We start from the raw sequence: 26,823 nt of genomic DNA, 5'->3' as shown, positions 1-26,823 counted from the left end.
AGCTCCATTTTATGGTATAAAGATGCAGATCAGTCCTTTGTTTCAGATTCAGTGTTTCAGTTTTCAGTGGATACATTATGTGGTTTAGATGTGTTGGTTACAGGCATCGAATTGTTAAAACACTACATTCACCTGCAGACTGAACTGGTTTTTGGTTTAGTGTGAGTGGCGGTTCACCCTCAACTACCAGTACATTTACATTTACAGCATTTATCAGACGCCCTTATCCAGAGCGACTTACAATCAGTAGTTACAGGGACAGTCCCCCCCTGGAGCAACTTAGGGTTAAGTGTCTTGCTCAGGGACACAATGGTAGTAAGTGGGATTCGAACCCGGGTCTTCTGGTTCATAGGCGAGTGTGTTACCCACTAGGCTACTACCACCCTACCAACCAGTAAAAAGGGGGTTACGTTCATTTCGCGGAATGATGGTAAAGTTGGTGGTAAAGTTCATCCTCTTCCTGAAGCGATTATTTTACCTTCAGAGGACCCCTTGCAATTATCCCCCCATCTATCATTTTTTCCATTCATGTGTAGTTACTCAAGTTCAAGCAAGACTAATGTCTAACCTGGTTGATTTGTCTGGCTCGTTCCTGAATTCTGATAATTTATTATTAGATGATATGAATGAAAAGTCACAGGTCTTTGTCCTTGGTGTTGGACCATTACCACAAACTAAAACTGGTCATAAATACTTGCTAACAACCCGTTATCCCGAGGCACTTCTGTGAAGATCATTAAAAACGAAAGCGATCATCGAAGCACTGATGCACTTTATTCTACTTTTGGACTACCAAAGGTAGAGCAAACGGATCAAGGGTTTAACTTTCTTGCTCGTCTTTTTAAACAGATGTTGGAGCAGTTGGCAATTAAACACATGGTGTCGAGCGAATATCATCTGGAATCTCAAGGAGCTTTTGAGCGATTCCACCAGGCACTGAGGTTGATGCTTCGCACCTGCTGTTTAGAATCTGCTAAAGAGTGAGATGAGGGGATTCCAATCCCAATTGACAATTCTTGGTTCTGCACTACAGGTGAAATTCTCAGGCCCTTACGTGGTTCATTCTAAATGAACTGAGACTGACTACGTGGTTAACACTCTGGATCACAAACAAAAAATACTTGTGCTCGCGAGGCGGTTGTGTCGGTGAGAGCTGTTTCGGCGACTCTGAACCCATATTGTCCGTAGGAAGATGGACAATAGTCATGGCAGGTGCCCGGTTGCAAAACTGGGAACTTTCTCTTACCTTTGACTCGTATCTGCATGTGAAGGATCTAAATTTTGTGTTTCACCGTTCCTCACCCTGAACTTGGAGAAATGCGAGTTTGGTAAAGGGCTACTTTGCCTGGTCTCGGCTAAAATTCAGGCGATTGTTGATTTCCCCTTACTGGTGGCAAAACAAAACTGGGTGCCAATTTTTTGGAATGTCTGCTAACTACAGAGGATTCTGTTTTACTTCTGATTTTACCTTTGATGTTACCTTTGATTTTACCTTTGACTAACTAATTTCGTGTGTCAACTGATTTTGTATGGGCTAATGAATGTCATTCGACTTTTGAAAAGGTGAAAGCCCTTGTTCTTGAAGCCCCTGATTTCCAGAGATCATTTAAGCTAGAGGTGGATGCCAGTGGCACTGGAGCCGGTGCTGTCCTCCTACAAGAGGATAGTCAAGGTATTGATCATCCTGTGTGCTATTTTTCAAAAACCAACTAAACTACAGCACAATTGAACCGTTGCTCCTGTTTCCATCCCGCTGTCATGTTTTGTTCTGCCTTGTATTGCTTATTACATTACTGACTGTGCACTGTAAACAGTTATTCATGGAATAAACCATACTGAGTGCTAAAACTCCTTTTGTGCCATTTGTCCATGTTAGTAGGCTTGTTCTGGGTCAGTCCAACACCAGCCTGTCACTGGTTTGTCACTGTCTCTGAGCCCTAGACATGGGGATGTGACAGGGTGACAGTGGCAAATTATGGACAATGTCACACACCCCCTGTACACTGTCATAAGCAACCACCCTGAACAAACAGACTCTTGTCCCACACACTGTCAAAGGAGGGGGAACAGAATACGACTGTCCCAAAAATGTCTTTTTTTTAACTATTAATCTAGCCATTATTTTTATGATGCATCTAATGATTAAGTTTTTTCTAATCGGTTCGGTTTAATTTTCGATTATTATTTATACATTCAAATTAAGTTATCCGAATGAAAAAAACATTAATTTCCTTAATGTTCCAGGACATGTTTATTGCTCTTAAACTCAAAATTACAAAATACAATTTATGGAAGCGTGAAATATGTTCATATAATCATATGAAATATGATTACCCAGAATACTTTCTTAGAGCAATTGAAAGAGTCCAATAACTATATAAACCTGGGGGCTTAAAAAGTGTTAAAAATCTTTATTTTATTAGAATAAACAGCAGCAATGGAAGTCGGCAGGCCCCTCCTGACCTAACAGAATTTAATAAACATGTTGAAAATATACGTTTCTCAGAAACACAAAAAAAATGTGTTACTGTATATTGTCATGTGATCTAACTGATCTAATCATCTGAGGGTGCAGGCGATTTTAGCACAGGTGGCCAGCATCATGAAAAGGCAATATAATATTTTTTTAAAAAATTTTAGGAAGGTGATTATATATATGTCATATATTACACAGAGAACCAACAGCATTTTGAAGCATCCTACACCCCACCCACTCGCGATTCGGAGGTACATCTCAACATATACAAGTACACATAGAGACAAGATTGCAAAGCTTTAGGGATTCACAGTGTACAAAAAGACATTGTGTACTTATTCGATGATACAGTAGATTTATGAAAAAGTATCAGGAAAAGAGGATTGGTGCAGCTTGTATGAGGATGCATAAGCACGACTTTCACAAGATGGGGGATTTATTCATAAAAAATGCACATAAGACAGACCGTAGGAAACATTTTACAAGCATTCAATGATGCAACCAGGACTACATTTAAATTTACACAAGGGGGCAGTATAAATACAGAGAACAAAAGGTGAAAGCAGTCAGATAATTTAGGCAAAAACATCATGGAAACACCGGACTGGCACAGGGTTCCAGAATGCCCCAGTCGGAACCGTGACAAAAAGCAATGGTATTCAATTGTGAATGCAAAAACATTGATGCTAGAAAAATTGTTTTTATTCTGAAAAACTAGTTTGCATGGGTAATTTTTTAATGGTGTATTGAATCAGGAAATGAAACCATGTTAATTTCTAGTGGTGCTTTATGGGGAAAAAGTCTGATGGAACCCATGCTTAAAAATGCATTTTTATTCCATGAAAAACAGAAGAACAAAGAGCCAGTGTCAGCCGTTTACATTTTCCCTAGCAGTGGAGCTCCTGGTATCACAGAGCGCTGTCAGAGCCCGAGCTCGCTCATCTTACGTGTACTTACAGCCTGACACACTGTGCTGTGTAAATACATTGCTTCCCTATGCCACTGCACTTTCAAAGTCCCTTCAGAGGAGTAAATCCACCGAACAAGAGGCTGATGGACTTTTGGCCCATACCAGTTTCATAAAACACTTTTTATACTTTTAATATGGAGAACATTGTAAGCAGAATTAAGAACGAACAACCTTTTCCTTGTCCCTGTGAGAGCATGCTTCTTAGTGTGTGTGTCTGCATACTATTGGCTTTGGTTGTAGCACTTGCTGGGAGCAGTGTGCTTGTGAGGTTGTGTATTAATGATTTAAAAGCTGCTTCAGGGTGACGTGAATAATTCATTGCAAGTTTCTGTCAGCTACATGCCACCAAACGCCATGAGAACCCTGCGGTGCAGCACTCATCAAAGGCAAAGTGGCTGTTCAGAGCCATTCGCAGTGCATGTGGAGCAGCACTCATTTGGCCTGGAATGCTCCTCAATGCAGTTCAAGGGTTGGATTGAAGCTGCAAAGCATTAGCACTTTCGTCAGAGGGTTTCAGCTTCCATCTGAGAATGAAGAAAAGTCTTTCGTAGTAGTTTGGGATAATCCTAATGCTGCTGCTTGTTTCCCCTATCTGTTTTATATTTTATATATATCCCCTATCATTTTATACTTGCAGTGTTCATTGTATACTTGTGGTGTGTGGAAGTCGCTAAAGCATTTCACTGCATATCATACCGTGTATGACTATGTATGTTACAAATAAAATTCTGAACTGAAATAAAATGTATTGGGGTTAATATGGGGTGCTGTGTGTACATTAATGAGGAAAAAAAATATTGTAGCAATTGGTTGCAATATAACACAGACACAGGGTCTGAAAACTATCCGTACTCACTGTGTATATTATTTATTCACACATATATTTGCTTGAGCAATTCGGTCAGGTGAAGATTTGGAACTATGGTCTTGAATTTGGGAGGGCTGATGGAGGATTACTCACAGGGCAGTGGTTGGCCTAGCAGGTAATGAAACAGAAAGTTTAATCAGAAGGTTCGAATCCTGAACCTCCAAGGGGCCACTGAGGTGCCACTGAGCAAAGCAATGGGTGCCTTTCATGCCTGCCCACTGCTCACAAAGGGTGATTGTTAAATGCAGAGGACACATTGTGTCACCATGTGCTGTGCTGTGTTTCACAATGACAATCGCTTCACTTTCACTGTTTTCTTTAGATTCTAATGGGGGAGTTGATATGGTTCTTCACTAAATCACCTGCCACTCAAGAGAAGACCATAGTGTCAGCAGACTGCTGCTACTTCAACCCACTTTTGAGACGCATCGTCCGCTTCCTGGGTAAGCTTCTCCCACTATCAGCATGAAAGAATTATACACACATTAAAGAAAAGAGGAATTGCATTTTGATATTAAATTTGGTCTTTATTATTATGTATTATAATATAAATATATAATATAAACAAAATATATAAACAATTATATTTATTCGTTTTGTTTTTTTTTAATGCTGGCATGTAATATATCTTGTGTTTGGCATTTACATTTACAGCATTTATCAGACGCCCTTATCCAGAGCGACTTACAATCAGTAGTTACAGGGACAGTCCCCCCCTGGAGCAATTTAGGATTAAGTGTCTTGCTCAGGGACACAATGGTAGTAAGTGGGATTCATAGGCAAGTGTGTTACCCACTAGGCTACTACCAGCCCTACCATATGTGTGTTGAAGACCACAAGGGCCTCTTCCATCCTTGTCAAGGGGAGTGCTAACCGTCTCTCCTTTCATACAACTCAAAAAAGAAGAAGCAGAACAAGAGATATACACTACCAATCAAAAGTCAGGGTGTCCCTATTCTGGCGGTTATGAAGCCTAAGATGGAACCATGGATACCAATGCAAGAAACATATTTAGTTTTTGTTGTATTAGGAAAAAGTGATGTATGAATAATCTGCTTTAACCTTCATGGCTGCTTCACTACTTTTATAATCAAAAGCCGTTGACACGGACACAGCTGGCACCAATCAGCTTGACAGCAGGGCTCCAGCCATGGACAAGTGTGGCTGATTAAGCGTACATGGCTGGAGCCCTGTTATAATGACCTGTTGGGCAGCAGAAAAACGCGGTCACATTAATGTGGAATCTACTGTATGTTTTTCAGTTCCTGGCAATCGCCATATGCCTGCGGGTTTGTTTTTGTTGGTTTCCTTTGTTTTTTCCCCTCATGCCGTTTTCCTTTGTGTTTGTCAGTAATAAATCCCATTTGCACGATGTCCTGTTTCTGCGCTTCATTCCCCCGTCAGCCTGCGGATGTGACAGAATATGGCAGCTCAAAAAAGAAGCGCAGAGGTAAAGAGCAGAGGAGAACAACGGAGAAGAGCTCACCCAGTCGTAAGGGGTGGTAGTAGCCTAGTGGGTATCACACTCGCCTATGAACCAGAAGACCCGGGTTCAAACCCCACGTACTACCATCGTGTCCCTGAGCAAGACACTTAACCCTAAGTTGCTCCAGGGAACTGTCCCTGTTAATACTGATTGTAAGTCGCTCTGGATAAGGGCGTCTGATAAATGCTATAAATGTAAATGTAAATGTGGTGTGTGCGGGCGCCAGCGAGGACAACCACTTGTGAGGTTGGGCCGTTCAGTGCCCCCCCCCCCCCCCCCCCCCCCCCCCCCCCCCGCGAAACCCAGAAGCGGCAAGGTCTGCGGGTGAGTGGGCGAAGCAAGGATGAGGCGTTGGAAGCAGCAAGGAGGTGACGGGGATATCGAGTACAGAGGATGTTACATAATTGGTTAAGCTTTCACCGGAGGGTCTCTTGTAAGTCACATTGGATAAAAGCGTCTGCCAAGTTAAGTTAAGCACGGGTTGTTAAAGTAATATTACTTCATTTCTACCAAAAACTTAATTGTTAAGAAAATAATCTTTAATTGCTTTAATACATAACTGACAAGACAAGGGAACATAACCAGACAATGACCCGACGGCGAACAGACACAAACAGGATAGCTTTATACAATTATTTAATAATACAACATGTAAACACGATCAGGGAACACTGCACAGGACAAACACGAAACTCCGGTCCGAACTCCGGACACGTAGTAACCCCTGCCTGACCGGATCATGACAACGACTGTAACAGGAGGCTTGCTAAACACTGCCTTTATCTCTCATTTAATTTCTCAGGGGTCTACTCGTTTGGTCTCTTCACCACCACCATCTTTGCCAATGCTGGACAAGTAGTAACAGGTAACCCAGCTCCTCACTTCCTGTCGGCCTGCCGGCCAAACTACACTGCTCTTGGCTGCCATTCCCCCATGCAGTACATCACGGAGCGACGTGCCTGCACCGGAAACCCCTACATAATTGCGTCTGCTCGCAAATCCTTTCCATCCAAAGATGCAGCACTAAGCCTCTACTCTGCAGTATACACAGTGGTGAGACTTTAGTATAAGTAAAAAGTTAATTGTCAATAAAAATGAACAATTCTTGTTTGCATGTAACTTGGGTCTGGTCTGGATTGTGGTATTTCAGATGTACGTGACCCTGGTTTTTCGCATGAGAGGCACTCGTCTCATCAAACCGACTCTTTGTCTGGCGCTGCTCTCCCTCGCCTTGATGGTGGGTGTGGTCCGGGTTTCTGAGTACCGCAGCCACTGGTCAGATGTGCTGGCTGGGTACCTGACTGGAGGATCCATTGCAGCCTTCCTGGTGAGGAATGTTTTTCTAACAAGGACAATATAACAAATGTTCTACAAAGAGGCAGCTGAGAAGAACAAATAGATCCATATCCAATACTGGTTTTGGTTCATCCTAATCCTGCTCTTGAGATTTCCTCAGACATTTTTTTCTCAATTCAGCCCCACATTAATGCCTCAGCATTTCTCAAAAGCAAATTCATGAATGTAGCCATTTGGAAGCAATGTGGAATGAAAGTTATAATTCACACCATGACTTTAAGTGTGGTGTCAAACCAAGCCATTTGTCACATTACAGCCACAAACATGAATCAATTTTATTGGAATTCCAGGTAAAAGACCAATACAAAGTGGTGTACGCACAACCCACTTTTCAGTTCTTTATTTGTAAAATATGTTTGGAATCATGTATGATTTTTGTTCCACTTCTCAAGTGTACACCACTTTGTATTGGTATTTCATGTAGAATTCCCATAAAATAGATTCATGTTTGTGGCTGTAATGTGACAAAGTGTGGAAAAATTCAAGGGGGGTAAATACTTTTGCAACCCACTGTATCATGCCACTGTCTGCAGGTTCTACTCGGTTCGCCGTATGGACAGGACACGGGACTCGGGGAAAACACAGAAAGGCGGCGTGTGCTTGATGGTGCAACAGTGTGAGCGTTGTTCCTCTTGCACGCCCCTGCTAGGGCTGAAACGATTATACAAATAATTCAAATAATTCGATTACAAAAAATGTTTGAGGAAAATTCTTTGCCTCGAGGCTTCGTATAATTCACCAAAGTCGTATACGTGCCTATTGTGGAGCTCCACACCAGTTGCAGCCAGGTGCGCTTGTTTTACCTGAAGCACATTTCAGTGAAGATACTGGTGTGCGTAAAAGGCAAAAAATGTCTACAGTGCAGCACGTCACCTGCCCCACCAGGAGCGATAGGACATTGGACCACTGTTGCACCACAATTAAGGACAGTTACAGGGCACAATCTCGTCCACCATTTGGGAAATCCGACCACGCCCCTATCTTCCTTATGCTTAAATACAAATAAATCTCAGTTCCGGTTCAGAGGGAGGTGGCACGCTGGACGGACCAATCTGTGACCGCTCTTAAGGACGCACTGGATGACGCAGACTGGACGTGTTCCGAAACAGCTCTGAAGACATCAACATGTTTACGGTAGCGGTTGTGAGTTTCATTGGGAAAATAACGGATGATACCATGCAGAAAACAATCATCAGAACATTTCCCAATCAGAAGCCGTGGGTGGATAAAACCATCCATGACGCTCTGAGATCTCGCACCGCTACCATGTCCCCGGGCTTGCTTCCGGGGACATGGGATCTTATAAGGCTGCATCATACAATGTCAGGAAAGCAGTGAAGGAGGCGAAGCAGTGTTATGGGAAGAAACTTGAGTCACAACTCGAACAGAGTTGACTCTAGGAGACTGTGGCAGGGACTAAGAACAATCACGGACAATAACGCACCAACATCCGGTATGACGGACGCAGACGTGTCTCTGGCAGATGAGCTTTGAGGCTGCACCTAAAGACACTAGCGATGCTACGGCTAGTGACACCAACAGCTGCAGACACGCAGCACCAAAAACGCATTCATCATCACCAAGTATGATGTGAGGAGAGCCTTCAGGAGAGTGGACACCAGGAAAGCAGCAGGACCAGATGGCATCTTGGGGAGAAGAGCCTGCGCAGACCAGCTAGCACCTGTGATATTCACAGAGATAGTCAACCTCTCTTTTTCTCAGTCGGTGATCCCCACATGCTTCAAGGAGTCCATTATTGTTCCGGTCCCAAAGAAACCCCATCCTGCCTCCCTCAACGACTACTGCCCTGTAGCCCTCACCTCAGTAGTCATGAAGTACTTTGAATGGCTGGTCAGAGACTTCATCATTTCTTCACTACCGGACACACTCAACCCACTGCAGTTTGCTTTTCATCGACTACAGTTCAGCATTTAACATGATAATCCCTTCCACACTCACCACCAAGCTGGAGCACCAGGGACTCACCTCATCTCTGTGTCAGTGGATCTCCAACTTCCTAACCGGGAGACCACAGGCAGTAAGGATGGGTGGACATGTCTCGGTGTTCACATCACGCAGGACCTGTCAGGACCTGGTAAAAAAAAGGCCCGGCAGCGTCTCTACCACCTCAGACGCCTGAGAGACTTTAGACTGCACTGCAGGGTGCTCAGGATCTTCTACTCCTGCACCATAGAGAGCATCCTGATGGGAAACATCTCAACCTGGTTCAGGAACAGCACCTTTCAGGACAGGCGAGCCCTACAGAGGGTGGTTCCATCAGCTGAACGCACCAACTGTACCAAGCTCCCTGACCTTCAATCCATCTACAGCAAGCGGTTCTGGCCCAGGGCCAGGAAGATAGTGAAGGACCTCAGCCATCCCAACAATAGACTTTTCTCTCTGATGTGATCAGGGAAGCACTCCAATACAGAGAGAATGAGGAGGAGCTTCTTCCCGCAGGCTATGTGAGCTCTCAACAACCACATCACTTCATAAGACAGAACTCAAATACGCTCAACAACAACAACATTTATTTCTTATATAGCCCAAAATCACATACAGTACATCTCAATGGGCTTTGACAGGCCCCACAGTTGACACCCCCCACACTTGACCCTTCTGCACACACGGAAAAACTCCACACAAAAAAAACGTTGGGAAGGAGTGATACAGAGAGGGACCCCTTTCCAGGGTAGAGTGATCCTGCAAATGTTGTCAGTGCAGGGCTGGTGATGATTTGTACAATATAATAATAATTCCTAAAGTTGTAGGGTTGGAGAAGTCCAGGATGTAGTCCAGTGTCATGGTCTAGATTACATGTCCATAATGATGCTACTGGTCCACTTGAAGATCCCTATAACTGTAGTTGTATCGGTGTTGGTGGCTGTGGTGACCCTTTGGTTCGTTTCATGTTTTGTCCTTGTTAAGCAGTTGTCAGGAACCAGGATTTATTTGCTGGTCTGATCACTGGGGTCTGCCAGTAGTCTGGGCGCTTGATTCCGTGTAGACGGTTGGACTGTACGACCGATACTGAAATATGTGGTATATTGGTGCTACAGTGGCCCGGTACCCTAACTAGGACAGCCTAACTAGGGTGAATTTAACTTTGTCTGTGTCTAACAGGGGGACTCTGTGATAAACTGGACTTTATAATTGACACTGCGTCAAAGTGAAGTGAAATGAGGGTCTAGGACTTTAACAAAAAGCCAGAGAAAACAGATAGGTTTTGAGATTGGATTTAAACACTGAGACTGTGTCTGAATCCCGGACACTGACAGGCAAGCCGTTCCACAACTGTGGAGCTCTATAGGAGAAGGATCTGCTCCCAGCTGTGACCTTCTGCACCTTTGGTACCAGTAGTGACCCCGCACCCATTGATCGAAGGGGGCGTGGCGGTTCGTAAAGAACCAAAAGTTCACTCAGGTACTGTGGGGCGAGACCATTTAGAGCTTTATAGGTTAAAAGTAGGATTTTGTAGTCAATACTAAATTTAATGGGTAACCAGTGCAGTGATTGTAAGACTGGGGTGATGTCACTACTGGTACAAAAAGTGCAGAAGGTCACAGCTGGGAGCAGATCCTTCTTCTATAGAGCTCTGCACTTGTGGAATGGCTTTCCTGTCAGTGTCCGGGACTCAGACACAGTCTCAGTGTCAGTGTCAAACGCTGCACTCAGATCAAGCAGGACAAGCAGCGAGATGAGTCCTTGATCAGAGGCCAACAGCGCTGTCTCAGTGCTATGATGGGGTCTAAATCCTGATTGATATACTTCGTGGATGTTGTTACTGTCTAGGTATGCGCTCAGCTTTTTCTAAGATTTTTGATATAAACGGAAGGTTGGATATCGGTCTATAATTTGAAGGGGGCGTGGCGGGTCGTAAAGATGGACGGGATGGTAGTAGCCTAGTGGGTAACACACTTGCCTATGAACCAGAAGACTACAGAGTCACAGGTTCAAATCCCACCTACTACCATTGTGTCCCTGAGCAAGACACTTAACCCTAAGTTGCTCCAGGGGGACTGTCCCCTGTAACTACTGATTGTAAGTCGCTCTGGATAAGAGCGTCTGATAAATGCCATAAATGTAAATGTAAATTTGAAAGCTGACTGCGATCAAGATCCGGCTTTTTAATCAGGGGTCTAATGACTGCTGCCTTGAACGAACTTGGCACGTGGCTGGTGCTAAGTGACGAATTAACAATTTTGAGGATAGAATTTATAATATCGGGTGCTATTTGCTTAAGGAACCTTGTTGGAATCGGATCGCAAGTACATTGATTAATTTAATTAATTCATGCTCTTTAATAAGGTTGAAGCGTTCTAATCTGTGGTCAGCTATTTGAATATTATTCTCCATAGAAATATCGGAGGAGCTATTCGTTGTGCTTTTAATCTTATAAAGAAATTCATAAAATCATCGCTACTATGATGATATTGAGTGGTAGTATCCGTTTCTGTCTTATTCCTGGTTAGTTTGGCTATAGTTTTAAACAGGAATCCGGGATTATTTTTGTTTTTGTCTATTAACGAGGACGTTGATCGAGCCGCGCTAAGAGCCTTCTTATAGTTAAGTAGGCTCTCCTTCCACGCTATTCGGAATACGTTTAATTTACTTCAACGCCATTTACGTTTTTATCTCTTACTATCTTCCTTTTGAGGGGAGCGACTATATCTAACGTACTACGCAGTGTTAATTCTAGACATTTGGTCGCTTGGTCGAGTTCAGCGGGGTCTGACGGTGAGTTTATTAGCGTTGATAAATCTGGTAAGGTATTAATAAACCTCTGTGCCGTACTTGATGTAATTGTCCGTTTGTCTCTATAACGAGGGGGGTTGAGTTTATTGTGTCTGAGACATATTTTAAAAGCGATGAGGAAATGATCTGAGATCATTTAAACCGAAGGTCAGTACAAGATCGAGCGTGTGACCACCTTCGTGAGTAGGTCCTGTTATATGTTGGTTAACTCCAACTGAGTCTAATAAAGACAGGAATGAGGTTCTTAGTGAGTCTTCTAATTTATCACAGTGGATGTTAAAGTCACCGACAATTAGGGCTTTATCCACAGATACAACTAAGTTGGAGACAAAATCTGTAAATTCACTAAGAAACTCAGAATAAGGTCCAGGGGGTCTATAAATAATAATCAATGGAATGAATTTAGGATTTTTTTTTGTGAGACTACATGAGTTATATTGGTATGTAGAATCTCAAAAGAGTTAAATCCATGTCCGGGTTTATGAGTAATACCAAGGTTATCCTTATAAATGACTGCGACGCCACCTCCTCTTCCAGTTAAGTGAGGTTGGTGTACATAGCTGTATCCAGGAGGACTAGACTCGTTCAATGCTACAAATTCGTTTTGTTTTAACCAAGTTTCTCTCAGGCACAGTACATCGAACCCCTGATCTGTAATAATTTCATTGACAATGAGCATTTTAGGTGTAAGGGATCTAACATTTAATTATCCTATTCTTATATCTGGGGTACACTCCAGCACTTTCACGTTCAATCACATCTGGACTCAGTCCCCCAGAATCCTTGCACAAATTTTTTACTTTTTACTTTCACTTTACACATTTGCACACCTTCACCCTACCTGTTACACACATTTTATGTTAAAAACCTAAAAGTGTAATATTTAGTTATGTTTGCAATATTTGCATATTGGTTCATTGTATACTTGCAATATTTGCAATACTGGTTGGCCACATACAACGACCCGCTTAATGGGGGGCAGGAGGAGCTGCCAGGGTGGGGGTGTCACATCCACCCCCCCCCTGCCTTTGTTTCACTTAATGAGCCTATTCAAGGCGGGATTGAGGTGAAAACAACCTGGAGGATAAATTTGTGGGCACAAGCCAACTTCCCTCAGATTGACAAAGTTGTGTGGATGCAGAATGAAACGTCTCGACATTTAAGAAAGAAAGTCCAGGTACCACGACTCAACTTCACCTGAATGACTGAGAATCTTCCACTTACAAGCATCCTACATTGTCCTACATTGTCCCGCGGGTGCCCTGGTATGTGCACTGGGCGGGTCTCGTATCACAGTCCTGGGTCGTGGGTTCCTCAACACGTTCCCTCTCCAGGCTCCTTCGGCACGGCTAGTGATCCTCACGGGATAACGAGCGTCAGGTGCGGCTGGTTTAGTCTAATCCGCCTCATTATATAAAACCCGCGTGATCCAGAGTCTACAGAGCGATTCTCCAACGCGACCTCCGGAGTCTTGGGCCCTTTGTGTCTGTGAAGCGTGTTTGTTTGTACAACGCCCCAGACCCCTGTGGAGTCTCACGATCCTGCCTGGCACCAGCCCGAGGATGGAGTGGGACACCGCGCCTTACGCTGAACCGAGGGAAGGGGCGGAGTGCCACTCCATCCTTTTGTTTATTGGACTTTTGAGCTTTTTTCCCTGCCGTTTTTTATTTTCTCTGGAATAAACTGTTTTCCTCCTGACACCTTGCCATTCGTCATTCTTCCCAAAAAGACTCTGGCGTGACAGAGCCGTACAGTATTTAAGTTGTAGTCTTAGTTTAGTATAGTTTAGTTCAATGTGTAAATACATATATATTTTCTTTTAGATTGCACTATGGGGGATGTGTGTGAAACATTATTTCAATACATGAAATGTTGTCCTGAAAATAAACCAGTTAAAGAAGGGGTTGCTTCACAATGTAGACTATTTCAACATAAGGCTGTAAAAAACCACACACGAAGACCATGTGGTGTGGGAGAAGAGAAAAGAGTGTGTAGAAAAAACTCTTTCTCCCTCCACACAAAGCACTGTATTCAACCACTCCAATTTGATGTTACCTGGCAGAAAGAGGCATGGCACAATAGAGGTTAAAAATGAACAGTTTCTAATTTATTAACACCGGTAAATAATTATTGTGGTTACATGTGAATATTGAATGTAAAAAGGTACCAAGGTTACAGAGAAAGTAAAAATGAGAAGAAAGAGTAAAGAGGGAGAAGTGAAAAAGAGGAGGAGAGAAAGACTCAGAAACCTTCCGGTTTCCGATGGAAAAACCTCTGAGCAAGAGAGCCCAGAGTCCTCCTTTTCCACATGTGCGCAGACTTTTATACCCCTGGCCTACAGGAAGTTGTCACTGGCCTACAGGAAGTTGTCACTGACCAATCAGAACCTGTTGTTTCTGATGTCACGCCCCCGGTGCCTCCCATTTGGTGAAGACAAAGAGGGTGGGCGGTCCTGACGGCTGATACTTCGCACGTTGATGTCGGACAAAGGCATGTAAAAACCGGGGTGTCGAATCTTCACCCTCAACCATCGACACAGGAATGTTACACTTCCCCCTGCAGACATCTGTTATGCAAGACAAAAACAGGCTCCTGCGATGTCCATTCTTACAAGGCACATGTTGGAGATCCAATCTCAAAACCTATCTGTTTTCTTAAATCCAATCTCAAAATCCAATCAGTTTTCTCTGGCTTTTTGTTAAAGTCCTAGACCCTCATTTCACTTCACTTTGACGCAGTGTCAATTATAAAGTCCAGTTTATCACAGAGTCCCCCTGTTAGACACAGACAGAGTTAAATTCACCCTAGTTAGGCTGTCCTAGTTAGGGTACCGGGCCACTGTAACACCAATATACCACTATAACCACATATTTCAGTATCGGTCGTACAGTGCAACCGTCTGCCGCTGCTTCTGTTTGGTTTTCTCCGAGACACGGAATCAAGCACCCAGACTACTGGCAGACCCCAGTGAAGAGACCAGCAAATAAATCCTGGTTCCTGACAACTGCTTTACAAGGACAAAACATGAAACAAACCAGAGGGTCACCACAGCCACCACCACCGTTACAACTACAGCTTCAGGGATCTTCAAATGGACCAGTAACATCATTATGGACACGTAATCTAGACCATGACACTGACTACATCCTGGACTTCTCCAACCCTACAACTGTAGGACTTATTATTATATCATATCCAACCCTGCACTGACACCATTTGCAGGCTCACTCTACCCTGGAAGGGGGTCCCTCTCTATATCACTCCTTCCCAACGTTTCTTCCTTTCTTTTTTTTCTCTCCTAGAGTTTTTTTGTGTGGAGTTTTTCCTTGTGTGCAGAAGGGTCACGTATCGGGGTGTCAACTGTAGGGCCTGTCAAAGCCCATTGAGACATACTGTATGTGATTTTGGGCTATATAAGAAATAAATGTTGTTGTTGTTGTTCTGTACAACACTTCCTTTTCAACAATATCAGAATTTTGTTCAAATAAGTTTTCACAGTTTTCCTTATATTAAATCTAATCATTTTCACTCAATGAGTAATCCTACCTGCCCACTCTAGACTTAGCTGGAGCTTGGTGCTCCTGAATCTTGCTTTTGACTCTGTGGGGCTACAATACAAATTTTTCCAGTTATGTGGTGTGACATCATACTATTGCTTAATTTATTTAACGTTATGTTATATACCACAATGCCACACAGTTCACTGACTTTATAATTAATTAACTTGAAAACTTTTTGCGAGCAAAGTTCAACATCTGAGGACCTGTTTCATCGTCCTCATAATTCAAATTCAAATGCTATTTGTCACATACATATGTGACATTATGAAACGTGAGCTCATTTTAGTAAAAATATTCTGCAATTTTTGCACATTTAGCTTATTCCATAGCTTTCCTCTTTTTAATTCTAGCCTTCTCTGCACCATCCTAGGTCTTTCTACTTTCCATCTTTCAAACATCACTGACCGAGTGCTCTGACACCTCAATAAAGTTAGCAGTGAGTCCTGTATTTAAGATGTTTAAGACGTTATCTCCACTTTTATAAAGCCATGTATGTCTGTGAACTTACACACACATGTTGGTTTTTCAATAGTTGCAGCTGATAATTTGTGAAAATGTTGAATAATACAGCTGCTCTTCTGCTTGCTGCTCTTTGATGATATGCAACGTTTCAAAATAAAACCCTAAAAATATATGAGAGCTGCCAGCAGAGTTTAGTACCAAGACTAAACACCAGTTCCCCCAAAAAAGAAAACACGTGCCCTTGCAACCCAAACATCAAACCAGCTCACCGAGAATTGTCCCCGTCCTCCCGATTAGCCACTCTGGGCCTGGTCCCTTGTCCAGGTTCAGGGGGTGGGTTGTAGGTGAAATTTGAGCTTGATTTTCTAAATTTTAGAATTTAACCAGTGTAAACTGTTATAAATCTGATCGATCAAACCAGTTTTTGTTGCAGTCAAATAAATTGAGGAGACAAAGACATAAACAGAAATGGTTGCAAACAATATAATAAAAACAGCACAGTGTATATTAAGGGTCAATGGAATATTGTTTGTTTTTTATTCATAATATAATATGGACTCAAAAGTAACTGATCTTTAAGATGAATAAAAAGGTACTTCATATGACTTTGTTACCAGGTTTGATCAGTTTGACATCAGAAAAAGGAAGTTGCTGCTGGAATTCATGATCAGGGTCACTGTAAAACAGAAGAGCGTAAGCCTTTTCTATAATGGGAGAATCTTATACCAATTCCTTGTTCTATGTAATTCAACGATGGAATCATGAATAGACTAATGGAATAATTTTAGATCAAATTTAGATCAAATGCAGCTGCTGATCCATAATCTATTGAAGAAAGCGCTCATGATACTTTCACCTTCTCCTGTGTCTTTAAGGTGACATGTGTGATCAACAACTTCCAGCAGACCCAGCCAGCAGTTCCCCCGCTGCAGCTCTTGCCACCGTCCCAGCCAGCCCTGAGTGTGCCTGTGGTAGCACTGCCCTGCATGGAGAGTCCACTTGAAAAGTTAAGTGGCCCTCAGGTAAGGGGTGGAGGGAGAGTGGCTGCAGGCCTCAGGAGTGGGTGCAGCAGTGGGTGAAAATGACTGAGCATCAGGCAGTCCAAATCCAACTGATTCCATACACACCAGCACCAACACCCACAACTCTCACTTTCTCTGTTTCCCTGGTTGCTTCTAATGCAGACTCCAAGGATTCCGTACACTGAGGTCACATGACCATCAGCCACACCTGTGCCCCGCCCCTCCCGACGTCCTCATCCACTTGCGTCGCTCCATCTCCAGCGAAGTCTAGACCTGCCATGTGCTGCTCGCCATGAAGGCAGACGACCCCTTCTCCGCGCCTACTCCACTCAGGTCTAGACCTGGTCTGGGCTTCAATACCCTGGACATCAGTGACAATACTGGTCGGCATATCACCAACATGTCATACCCTGTCTGTTTCTTCAAAGGACAATGAGAAAGTTGCTAAATATCAAAAGAACATTGTTCAAAGGGCAGCTTCTTACCAAACACTTGAGATAGACACAACGTCTTACGGTGCATCTGTACAGATATTTTCTCAACATATTATGATTAAAAATGGCATATTTATAGTTGATTATAGCTTGTAAATAGTAAATAGAACTCAAAAATTACCAATATGGTTTGGTGTGTGTGTGTGGGTGATTTTTTTATAGATTAAACTATCCTGCCAGAGGAGCTTGACATTTGCCATTTCCAACACGATGGACCAGGTTCAACCATCTAAAAACATTGAGGTTCAAAACATTGAGATTGTAGTCGTGTTGTAGTTTTCTTCATGTAGCAAGTTCTTGTTATGATGAATGTTTTGCGTGTGATCGTGCTGATGTGTTTATGAAATCTGCGTTCCATGGACTTTCATTCATTTGATGTAAGACAGTTTTGCAGGTGTTGATTTGCACAAATTGTTGCTACTCCAGGCCTGATGTAAGCTTTCTGCACTGCTATGCTAGCGCTAGTAGTGTCCAACTATTTTTATTAAGGCCACCATGTGCAGCATTCCATCTCCAAAAAAACATGCAGCATATTTTGGACTTGGTAGATTATTACAGTCCAAAATATGCAAAAAGGATTGTTTTTGAGGTTATTGGTTAAATTTAAAAAATGTGTATTCTTACTTGATCTTTTGTAAAGCATTGGCACAGTGGTGCAATCATTAAAAAAAAGAATTCTGTGAAAAACACACACAAAGCAATTAATTTTCTCTGGTCAAACTGTATTTCCTTGATGCATCTCCTTTGTGCAAAAGTTTTATGTTAATCATAATTGTTTTAAGAACAATTTGTTCCAGTTCTCTTATTAGACATATTGGAAATACATTTAGTATTTAGGTTTAGTGGTTTTCAACATTGAATATTTGGAAGGCCAGTTCATGTCTAGTAGACACTGTACATGTGGACATGATACTGTTGGGATTGGTAAACTGTACTGCATTATATTGAATCTAAAAGTTGAAACTCCTCCAGTCACAATTTGGCTTAATAACAAATGTTCAGCACCTTTCTGTCCTGTGAGAGCTGTCTGGTGAACTGGTGGACAACACAACAGCTCGTCAAGCAGGAGCATCAAGTTATCAAGAGTGTTGAAGACCATCTGTTCTCAAACTGCCCTTGTGAGCAGCAGCATCTGTGTTGTTCAACTGTTCATTATGAGCTTTGTGAAATTTGTCTGTGACCCATCAAGTGCTGCCGTGATGGATCCTGTTCCACACTTTTACAGTCAGGTGGGACAGTCCTTACGAACAGTGCCATTTTAATGGAATGATGAACTGGACCCATTTTTAGTTATAGAGTGAAAGATCATCTTAATTCTACAGCAGACAGAGGTTCTACGCTACTGGAAGCTTACAACATTTTGAGGAATGCCCTTACCTGTTACAGCAGACCTGTGTAAATACTGACCTCTATAAACACATTGTTATCAAAGAATTTAAGTGTCTTGTTCAGAACTCCTTTGGGTGAACTTGAACAAATTGAGATCCAGACCTTCTTATCCAAACTCACTCATGGGGTCAACAAGCTCATAAGACTAAAGGTCTCAAGTACATTTTCTGGCTCCAAAATGGCCATGTAAACAAGGAAAGAAAGCCATTTAGTCTATATATATATAGAGTCTATATAGCCATTTAGTCTATATTTCTTCAGCCAAATACATGTGTCTGTTGTCCTCTTCACTGTAATGTCTTTGTACAATTTGTAAATGTTTTTTAGATAAAGTTGCTATTTTACTATTTTATGGATAAAATCATGGTGCAGGGTTTGAAATATATGTGTGCAAAAAATCCATTACATTTATTTCTTTATAGTCTTTATTTATCTATGGTTTGCCAATCATGTGGAAGTATTTTACACAGTGCTATATAAGATGGATCCTAGGCTCTGGTGGATTCTAGGCAACCTGGCCATTAGTGTACCCATTGGTAGTCGACTCAGTAGCACTGACTAAATTTGGGATTGGTTTAGATCAGTGGTTCCCAACCTTTTATCCCTGAAGCCCCCCCCCCCCACTGGATGGTTTCATGTTGGCTAGACATTTCCACCTAGTGGTAGAATTTCACAATGATCAAGAAATCTTCAGCACACAATCTCCAGGGTCAGAAAAGCTGGGCTTGATTAATTTTAGATCAAGCTGTGGGGTCTGTCCACGTCACAGTAGTACTGTAGACACAAACAAAGGAAAGCACAATCCTGTATTGCCTTTTTTCAAATGTATACCAAAACTATATTTGAAGAAATATAACTTGCTCAGTTCTTTGCTCAGTGGCACCTCAGCAGATCGGGATTTGCACCAGCAACCATTTTACATTTTTACAGCATTTATCAGACGCCCTTATCCAGAGCGACTTACAATCAGTATTACAGGGACAGTCTCCCTGGAGCAATTTAGGGTTAAGTGTCTTGCTCAGGGACACAATGGTAGTAAGTGGGGTTTGAACCTGGGTCTTCTGGTTCATAGGCGAGTGTGTTACCCACTAGGCTACTACCACCCACTAGCAACCACTGCCATTAGAGCCATTAGAACAAATGGTTCTAAAATTACATCAAAATCTTGTGTGTGAAAGAGTGATAGCAAATTAATGTTCATTAAATCTGAATTAATTTTTTTTTTTTTAAACAAAATAAAGACATTCAATTTTGTGAATGCCATATTTGGAACCCAAGGGATTTGCAGTTTCAATAATATACCTGAATCTGTAATGCATGTCTAAACAAAGGGAGAGATTTAAAATTACTTCCTTGCTTAATAAAGCACAGATTTCTATATTTCTGCACATGATTTGTGCATATATAATTTTTTTCATATATAAAGGTATCCTTTATAGGTACTTGATCATCATCAACAACAACAAGATTTATTTCTTATATAGCCCAAAATCTCATACAGTATGTCTCAATGGGCTTTGACAGGCCCTACAGTTGACACACCCCCCCCCACACTTGACCCTTCACTCCACACAAAAAAACTCTAGGAGAGAGAAAAAAAAGAGAGGAAGAAACGTTGGGAAGGAGTGATACAGAGAGGGACCCCCTTCCAGGGTAGAGTGAGCCTGCAAATGGTGTCAATGCCGGGTTGGGGATGATATAATAATAAGTCCTACAGTTGTAGGGTTGGAGAAGTCCAGGATGTAGTCAGTGTCATGGTCTAGATTACATGTCCATAATGATGTTACTGGTCCATTTGAAGATCCCTGAAGCTGTAGTTGTAACGGTGGTGGTGGCTGCGGTGACCCTCTGGTTTGTTTCATGTTTTGTCCTTGTTAAGCAGTTGTCAGGAACCAGGATTTATTTGCTGGTCTGATCACTGGGGTCTGCCAGTAGTCTGGACGCTTGATTCATTATCTCGGAGAAAAACAAACAGAAGCAGCGGCAGACGGTTGCACTGTACGACCGATACTGAAATCTGTGGTTATGGTGGTATATTGGTGCTACAGTGGCCCGGTACCCTAACTAGGACAGCCTAACTGGTGAATTTAACTTTGTCTAACAGGGGGACTCTGTGATAAACTGGACTTTATAATTGACACTGCGTCAAGATGAAGTGAAATGAGGGTCTAGGACTTTAGCAAAAAGCCAGAGAAAACAGATAGGTTTTGAGATTGGATTTAAACACTGAGACTGTGTCTGAGTCCCGGACACTGACAGGCAAGCTGTTCCACAACTGCGGAGCTCTATAGGAGAAGGATCTGCTCCCAGCTGTGACCTTCTGCACCTTTGGTACCAGTAGTGACCCAGCACCCATTGATCGAAGGGGGCGTGGCGGTTCGTAAAGAACCAAAAGTTCACTCAGGTACTGTGGGGCGAGACCATTTAGAGCTTTATAGGTTAAAAGTAGGATTTTGTAGTCAATCCTAAATTTGATGGGTAACCAGTGCAGTGATTGTAAGACTGGGGTGATGTGGTCAAATTTCCTGGTTCTGGTTAGAACTCTGGCTGCAGCATTCTGTACTAGCTGGAGTTTACTCATGTATCTACTAGAGCATCCAGACAATAATGAATTGCAGTAACCTTGATCATATGTGTCACATTTTGGATTTTGCCTGTTGTCATATCTCATTCCCAATAAAATTTCAATTGGTTCAAGTACTCCCCATTTTAGGTTGAAGACTTGTAAATTGGCTTTCTAACTTTCATGGGTTTTCAGAAGATTCATTTTTCATAGATATGCTGGGGTTATTCATAGGTAAAGCAGAAATAGCCGTATGCTTTGCACACAAAAAAGGCATGTTAGGGAAATGTTGTAATAGTCATATGATGGTAAAGTGTACAGAAACTGATAATAAATAAGGAAATTATTATTATTGACATAGTAAATTCCCATATAGTTATCTCTTTCTTCAAATAAAAAGAAACGTCTTTCCTGTAAATCAACCCTGCAAAACACATGTATGTATTATCTGCAAAATGACATGCCCGCTTCACAGGAGCACATACGGCTATGGTTACTGAGTATTTTGAATCAACAAAGGACACCACATGAATTTCATCCCCAGGTGACTCCAGAGCAGATTATTTTGTTTCATGTTTTAACATAATATGTTTATGTTAGAAGGTGATTATTATTATTAAAACTATTTAAAAATAGTTTATATAAAATTATTTAATATGAATTCATTGTAATTTTATGCGTGCGAGGTGGTAAGTTAAAAGTGGGCAAAATCAATATTATTAACTAAGAACACGGCAGTGTTTTCCCAACTACAGAACATCTTTTCAGAACTGTGCTTTCAAACAAGGCCCCACATAGATACAAGGCCAAAATGCCTTTTCACCATTGTCCTGTGGATGGAACCTTAGCTCAATTGAACTAAACTTATTGAATAAAACCATGTGCTGTGCACTGTTTTCACAGTAAACTCAAATGGAAGCGTGCATAGTAATCACTTCAGAGTCATGATGTATATAGGAGAAAACACAGCACTAGTTACCACTTCAGCTCAGGGGTGTAATGCACCTGATGAAAACAGGACAGAAGACCCAAGAAAAAGTGTTGCAACAAAAAGGAATTTATTACTAAACCAACAAAAAGCTGGTCGATGCCCCAAAACAAGTTGCAGGTTTTTAGCAGGCTTCACAGGTTCCAGCAGTAAGACCGGTTGTCCCATGTATACACAATACACACACACACACACACATTTACATTTATGCCATTTATCAGACACCCAAAGTGACTTACAATCAGAAGTTACAGGGGACAGTCCCCCTGGAGGCACACAATGGTAGTAAGTGGGATTTGAACCTGGGTCTTCTGGTTCATAGGCGAGTGTGTTACCCACTAGGCTACTACCACACACACACATACACACACCCACAAACACACATAGACACACACAAGAATCGACCCAACATGAACAAAATGTCTTTAATTACCCAATGGTGGTGCAAGGTAATGCAGGGTGAAACAGGATTCAAATGAAGATACAGCCGACGAGCTGAGAGAGTGGCAAGAGATGTGGGCTGACAGGACCGATCAATTAGGGGTGGAGACATTGTAGACACTTAACCCTGAGTCCCTGTCCCTGTCACTACTGATTGTAAGGCGCTCTGGATAAAGATATCTGATAAGTGCCATAAACCTTATGTCTACTAACGGCATGTAATGTGAGGACAGAAGAACACTCACTGTTGCCAGATTGGGCAGTTTTGTGTAACTGGGTTCCTCAATACCTATTCAATTATGGTTTGAACATGCCCATTAAAGTATCAGGTTTGAGGATGAAGAAATTAGATGATATTATCAAGTTCTAAACATAATATATTATAGCATTCTTAAATGTATATAAATATGTACTTGTACAGTGCCTCTATTCTGCCCTAACAATGTGTCTCCGCAATGTATTGGCAGATAGAGAACGGCTTGAATGATCAGTTGTTCTGACTTATATACTTTTTATATACTTTATACAGCTAAATACACTAATCAAGCATCCATTATGCCTGTTAGTATGTTAGTGAAAAAAAAACTAAAGGCTAATAATGCTAACATAAAAACACCACATCCTTCCATGTCCGTATCACTAATTATGTTACACAAGCATGCATATACGTATCGATAAAAAGGACATATATACATATATCACCTACAGACATATATACAAAGGTTTATAACGTGACGAACAGCACTGCACTCACTCCAACACACATGGAAAAACACTCGTCTTTTCTTTTAACTAACTCTGGAACTTTCTGTACCAAATCTGGTCAGGAGATGTCACTTTTGCACACTGGCAAGTGATGCAAGGCGACAAGAAAAAAAAACGAGAACACTTTTTACAAATCAAACAAACAGAGCAGGCTGAGAAATTACATTACTTAGCCAGATTAGCCTCTCCATTTCTTTAAATCGTTCAATTTTTCCTTGTTGAATTGAACAATGCCCTGTGAGATGTTCAAAGTTTTGGAAATACCCCTGGTTTAAACATCCCTGGCCTGTCTGGTGTGTACCTTGGTCTTCCTGATGCTGTTTGTTCCCTAATGTTTCCATACAAATAACTGAGGCCTTCACAGAACAGCTGTATTTATACTAAGATGAAATTTAGAGGTTTCCACTATCCTGACTCAATAAAATACATTTAAGGTTGTGGTTGTAAAAAATGTGTTTTTCAAGGAACTGTCCACAGATATGTACACACACACACGCAAACACATATTTATACACTTCTACAAAGTACTATAATTGATGTAACCTTGGGCAGACCAAACATCTAAGCAATTACCGTACATTATTTATAGAGATATCACAGGAGCTTATTTCCTGACCTACTTACCTGGCATGGGAGATACCATGATCAGGAAGGCAGTTCACCCAGGGCGAGGCTCAGCCATTGCACTCCAGCTGTGCTGACCTCTGCAAATTTCCGAGATGTGCGGGGCCAGTGGTGGCCTAGCTATTTCTGGTTCGAATCCCGATCGGCCATGGTGCCACTGAGGTTCCACTGAGCAAAGCATCGTCATCCCACACTGCTACCTGGGTGCCTGTCAAGGCTACCCATTGCTCATCAAGGGTGATGGTTAAATGCAGAATACAAATTTGTGCTGTGCTGCAGTGTTTCACTATGACAATCACTTTAAAAATAAAATATTTTATTTTAAGGGACCTGGCCTTTGCTTGAACTCAGACTGACTGTGACTCAAACTACTAAAATTTATGAAGAGACCAGACCTGTTATCCAAACTGCCCACATGCCCACAAATTAGACAGATATCATAAAAATATGTTTATTTTTGACTCATAACCATGTTAGAAAATCAGAATAAGAAGACTGAAGCGGACAATTTAGAATGGATGCTAGTGAATTAAATAATTAATAATAATTTGGGTTTGAGGCCCAAGATTGCACAGATTGCACATGACATGACTAGACTGCTAAGGGATGGGTTTCACAACAGCACAAAACATGAACGGGGTCTTTCTTCACAGCAAAGATGAAACACTGTCATGGTGAGCAGTGTGAGGGGACGATACTTTGATCAACACATTGAATGACCACAGAACAACATTCAGTGAAGGAGAATCTAAAGCATTCATGAGAAGTACAGGACTGAACTCTTTTCATTACCATAGTGACCTCATGTCAGTTTCTCAGATCTGGCTGCAGTGCAGTCAGCAAGAATTCCAATCAGCAGAAGCACAGCCGTCCCCTTCATTCCGGTCGTGTTGTGACAAGCCCATCAGCTCATCATCTGATGCTCTGCGAGGGGGTGGTTAATTTGCAAGTGGGGGCATGAAGTAACTGGACACTGCCTCTGCCAAAACAATAGGCCACACCCACTGCTACCAACTCCCTTCTCTCTCCTGCGCTCTTATAACCATATAAGGCAGAAAGAGAGGCCCGACCGACAGGTAGTATTCAGACAGGCATGAGGACTCTTTGCCTCCCCTTCATGTTCATCTCATGATGTGAAACATTAATTTACAGATGTTCGTCAAGACAAATCCTCAACCAAGTACAGAAAGCTCCTGTACAAATTACAGGAATATACAAGGACCACAAGATCACAATGGCTGCAGCTGAACCAAATCTGCAGAAAGGTTTTTATATCAGTATGTTGGAGAGGTATTGTTAAAACAATGGTGTTATACATATTATTTTTGTATTAGATGTTTATTGCCTTCATGGTCTGCGGTAGTGCTGTTCTTGATCTCGATAGGAATTTGTGTCTCTAGGCGAGCCATGTCCCCCAGCACACTTTTACATGTTTTACTTCATTTACAACATTCAGGCTTTACAGAAACTGTAGGCACAACTATGGACAGCTCAGCAGTGCAAACTAAATATGGACGGATCCATGCTGAGTGCATAAGGAGAAGGGGGAAGGAAGTGAGGTTGATTCAGGAAGTAAAAGATGAACATGTTTGTGCAAGATCACCAATTCATCCTGTTATCTGTGCTTTTATTTGCAGTACATGCCTATGCTGAATATGTGGCAGAAGATATAAAGCAAACATTTCCTGAAAGCGGAACACCATCACTTATTCATTATCAGTGTAATATTCTGTTCATTTATACATATCACTAAAGTTGTACAAGGTCCACGTTTGACTTTAGGATTTACAGAAATAAAAGTGACTGCTTAGTATCTCTGTCACCTTGGTGTGTGATGATACCATTTATAGATCCAAATATGAAAAAGCATTGGAGGCAGTATATATGATTGACAGCTCTCACACATTCTACTTCTTCATTCTGGACAATTTAAACCACACATCGCATGCCCAGCACAGCATCCATCATCTCCCCTTTTCCTCCGGTTATACACAGTCGACATCACAAACATGACCAACACCAACAAGCACATTTTAAGCACTTTAATTCTAGCATTCTGATGGCCTTAGAAGCTAAAGAAATATATAAAAACCACAGTTTCTGGTACTTAATATCTGGTGTTCAGGTATCTATTTTAGTCCTCACTAAGGGATTCATTTTACATTTCTTCATATCATTGTCAAACTGGTATTTAAAGAGTTCAAAATCTTGCAACTGATCAATATTTATGTTACAAAATGAAACTGATTGAAGATTTAAGATGCAACATGAAAGCACAATGCAACCTGTTCGGTGGAGTAAGGTGCAATCTTATATGTTAATACAGTTCTTTTTTATGTTAACTGTGCCCCACCTCGCCCTGTGGATCAGTGTAGAAAATCAGTGCAGGTACAGGCACAGACAAAGAGCCACATTCCTCCCCAGCACACTGGCCCTACGTCTCCAGTGTCTCTGCTTTCCTTTCTCCGGGGTGAATCACCCGCAAGCCCACATCTTTATATTACAGGTTTTTTTTACAAAGTCATGCAGTAATGTAACATAAGTCAGAGCATTTTGCACTGGCATATTGCCTGTTTCCTGAACTGTGAGCACAATGAACAATGT

General features: G+C 41.8%; 1 protein-coding gene, 1 non-coding gene and 1 pseudogene across 3 annotated transcripts in view; 2 read left to right on the top strand and 1 right to left on the bottom strand.

Moving 5' to 3' along the window:
* The window catches only part of plppr2b (phospholipid phosphatase related 2b), a 43,369-nt gene extending 23,619 nt beyond the window's left edge, over positions 1-19,750 (top strand). The window contains exons 4-8 of one of the 2 annotated variants that reach the window (XM_028974563.1): positions 4,637-4,757; positions 6,603-6,853; positions 6,951-7,127; positions 16,809-16,939; positions 17,118-19,750. In XM_028974563.1, coding sequence (XP_028830396.1) covers positions 4,637-4,757; positions 6,603-6,853; positions 6,951-7,127; positions 16,809-16,939; positions 17,118-17,226 — 789 coding nt within the window. In that variant the 3' untranslated portion in view covers positions 17,227-19,750. Of the gene's footprint in view, positions 1-4,636; positions 4,758-6,602; positions 6,854-6,950; positions 7,128-16,808; positions 16,956-17,117 lie in introns of both variants that reach the window. The other variant, XM_028974564.1, reaches the window with a different exon arrangement.
* LOC114787248 (U6atac minor spliceosomal RNA) lies at positions 5,066-5,210 on the bottom strand. The gene has a single exon (XR_003749378.1). It is a non-coding gene; the product is annotated as a U6atac minor spliceosomal RNA (small nuclear RNA).
* A 4,461-nt stretch (positions 19,751-24,211) lies between the features above and the next one.
* Positions 24,212-24,366, top strand: LOC114787257 (uncharacterized; annotated as a pseudogene).
* The last annotated feature ends 2,457 nt before the right edge of the window (positions 24,367-26,823 follow it).

This window comes from Denticeps clupeoides, chromosome 3 (genome assembly GCF_900700375.1).
Source record: "Denticeps clupeoides chromosome 3, fDenClu1.1, whole genome shotgun sequence".
Lineage (NCBI taxonomy): Eukaryota > Metazoa > Chordata > Actinopteri > Clupeiformes > Denticipitidae > Denticeps > Denticeps clupeoides.
Note: the sequence above shows the minus strand (reverse complement) of the source record. Positions and strands in the feature narration are given on the sequence as shown.